At 33.0% G+C, this 3,099-nt stretch overlaps 1 protein-coding gene across 1 annotated transcript; it reads left to right on the top strand.

Annotated features, from left to right (window-relative positions):
* Positions 1–257: 257 nt before the first annotated feature.
* LOC122547937 (G protein-activated inward rectifier potassium channel 1-like) lies at positions 258–3,093 on the top strand. The gene has a single exon (XM_043686499.1). The coding sequence runs from the start codon at positions 259–261 to the stop codon at positions 850–852; it is 594 nt and encodes a 197-aa protein (XP_043542434.1). The 5' UTR covers position 258; the 3' UTR covers positions 853–3,093.
* Positions 3,094–3,099: the final 6 nt, after the last annotated feature.

Genomic DNA, 3,099 nt, shown 5'->3' with positions numbered 1-3,099 from the left:
GCAGTAATTCATCTTTCTGATTGAAAGTTTTATGAGGAATGGCTTGTATTTACAGACATTTAAAAGCCTGAAGTTCTGCTTCCAGTTAATTGGTATAAGGTTGATTGTGGAATGTTAATTTTATGCGTGATCTTTGGCTTTTAAAAAGTGACTAACATTTAGCTACCTATGAATTTTTTTAGAAATCAATAATCAGATTAATACTGCCTGTCTTAAATTCTGACATTATTGATTTACATTTGTATTTTCTATCTAGGCATGACATGCCAAGCAAGGACATCATACACAGAAGATGAAGTTCTTTGGGGAAACCGTTTTTTCCCAGTTATATCCCTGGAAGAAGGATTCTTCAAAGTGGATTACTCTCAATTTCATGCAACATTTGAAATTCCAACACCGCCATACAGTGTAAAAGAACAAGAGGAAATGCTATTTATGACTTCTCCTTTGATGGCCCCAGCTGTTAACAATAGCAGAGGCACTGTGCCAGATAGGAATGATTCTGTGGACTGCTTCAATAGTGTTGATGATCTAAGTACCAGGATACCATTGAAACTGCAGAAGATTACAGGGAGGGAAGATCTACCAAAAAAATTACTAAGAATGAGTTCCACCACTTCAGAAAAAGCATATAGTATGGGAGATCTACCAATGAAGCTGCAACGAATCAGTTCGGTTCCTGGAAATTCAGAGGAAAAACTGGTGCCAAAGACCAGTAAGGTGACCTGTGACCCAATGAGCCAATCTGTGGCTGATCTGCCACCAAAACTACAGAGATTAGCAGGTGGTTCAAGGATTGAGGGAAACCTTCCTCCCAAACTGAGGAAAATGAATTCTGAACGTTTTACGTAACTTCAGAAACTTTTTGACGGACACTAAAATCTAATTTTTGATCAAAGGCAATTCTATTGTAATTTTCAAACTTTAATGGGACTAATATACTGCAATTAATATTTACAAATTAGGGCAAAGTTTCATTAGCACTACTTGCATTCTGAGATGTTAATTAAACAGCTGCAGTGAAATGTAATGTTTATTGCTTTGATACAAGACCTAAGCCACTTTAAATTCATTGTAATGTTACCATTAACGAGCATGTAGTATCACAAACAGCATGCAATAATATGTGCAGCTCTTGCATATAGTTTTATGGCATGATTCACATTAAATTTATATTTATTCAGTAGTAGCAAAAAACAATTAATAAGAGGTTTTGCTCTGCCTCATAAAATGTATTACAGAATAGGATCTTAAAGTCCAGCAGAGTGTATTGGTAAAGAAGTATGGATAACTTTTGTTGATTGATTTCACATTTTAAATTAAAATTAAGATGATTATCTTCAATACTTACATACTTATGTATATCAAATTATAATATGTTCTCTTTAAACTAGTCCTTTTCAATGCATGTTTTTCTTACTAAATTAGAGAAGGCTATAGGCAATACGGAGCATGCAGAGCTCTTGACAGAAAGATTTAGCCTTAAATGATCTGGTATCTTCCTGTTTTATGTTTTATTGGCCTCACTTTATTTTTGTTCAGTTTTGAAATAATGCTTTTTCAGAGTATACACAGACTGTGAGAGTGGTGGTGCTGGCTGCAGTAAGGATGATGGAAAATGAAAAGATGTATTATGGTAACATGACTGCACAGCAGGTCTGTGTTTAAGCATCACACATAACACCATTTTTCTTCAGCCTGCATCATAATATGAAATGTATAAAGTCTAACGTTACCAAACTAGTAGTGTCTTCAGGCAAGCAGACTTTATGCGTATAAACAAAAGATTATTTGAATTACTCAAGGAATATGGAATAGTTGTACTTATTCCTACTGCAGCCTCAGTTTTTAGCTGAAACTATGCTAAAACTTTCAACTGTTTATGCTGTTTCATTTTTACAGACTACAGTGTCCTTTGTCAATAATGTATGATAGCTTTTGCATCAGATTTTTGTTAAAATCTATTTTCCAGTCTTTAGCTACTATGCAAAATAGTAAAACTAGTTTCAACAAAATTAATGCATATGAATGTTGTTATATCAACGTTTTTATTTTGCTTCCATCAAGATGATTTGTCCTTTGTCCAAAACTGGGAAAAGGTTTAACTTTAATGACCTGTGTCTTTTTGTTTCCTGCTTCCAATATTCATTGTTCACATTGGAATTCTATTTATTTTTTAGTTTGATAAATATATTGTAATCACTTACAGTTGTATAATAGATTATTTACTGACATTGTAACTTTAGATGTAGGATAGATTAATGACACAAAGCCTACAAGTGCTATTTATGGTCAAACTGAGATCCCCAGCAGCAGTGATCACTTTTTGTGATGTATACTGTGGAACTCCTATAATAAGGTAAGTGATGTGAATTGCAAATAATTTTATTGAGGAGAAACTCTTTTGTGAGTTAAGAGTTTGGGCTGCTCACTGAATACAATTTATGTGTAAATGTGTATACAAAAATCTATTTACCTAGGGAAAGGTACATTTTAAAAAGGGCATTTCTAAATGAAAATTTATACAATAATGTGCTTATAGGTAAATTTATAAATTCTGTAATGCTAGAAGTTGCACTAAGAATCACTGCTTAATTTATTCTATTAAAGTCCACAATGTTTCATAATGTGATCTTGCAGAAACAAAAATACATTATTTGACCAAGAACAGGTATAGGATGCCAGCAGAAAGAACAGATATTTTAGAGAAGCTAGTAAATTAAACAAGAGTTTAATCTATTTCATGGAATACTAAGTGTAAGATGAAAGAATTATTGAGTTTAGAGTATTCTGACTGGCAAAATCTAGGCTAAATCTACAGCCTTCTGAGAAGCAGGAACTCATAAAACATTGGCTTTCATTTGTAAGTTTAAAACTACTTGCCCTGTATTAACTATCGTGATCAATTATCAACTATCTTGACCATTTGACATTACAATTACTTATGATTTCAGTTGCAGTTCTGTATTTTTTATGCCTTGAAAAGAGTGAAGCATCATTAGCACCTCTTACTAAAGTAATCTTACAAGCATAAATAATTGGGATCCATTTTGACTTATTTTTCTGTTTGCTTCCCCTAAAGTTTTAACTGCCCTGATG

This window comes from Chiloscyllium plagiosum, unplaced genomic scaffold (genome assembly GCF_004010195.1).
Source record: "Chiloscyllium plagiosum isolate BGI_BamShark_2017 unplaced genomic scaffold, ASM401019v2 scaf_5113, whole genome shotgun sequence".
Taxonomy (NCBI): domain Eukaryota; kingdom Metazoa; phylum Chordata; class Chondrichthyes; order Orectolobiformes; family Hemiscylliidae; genus Chiloscyllium; species Chiloscyllium plagiosum.
This window is presented reverse-complemented; position numbering and strand designations above follow the sequence as displayed.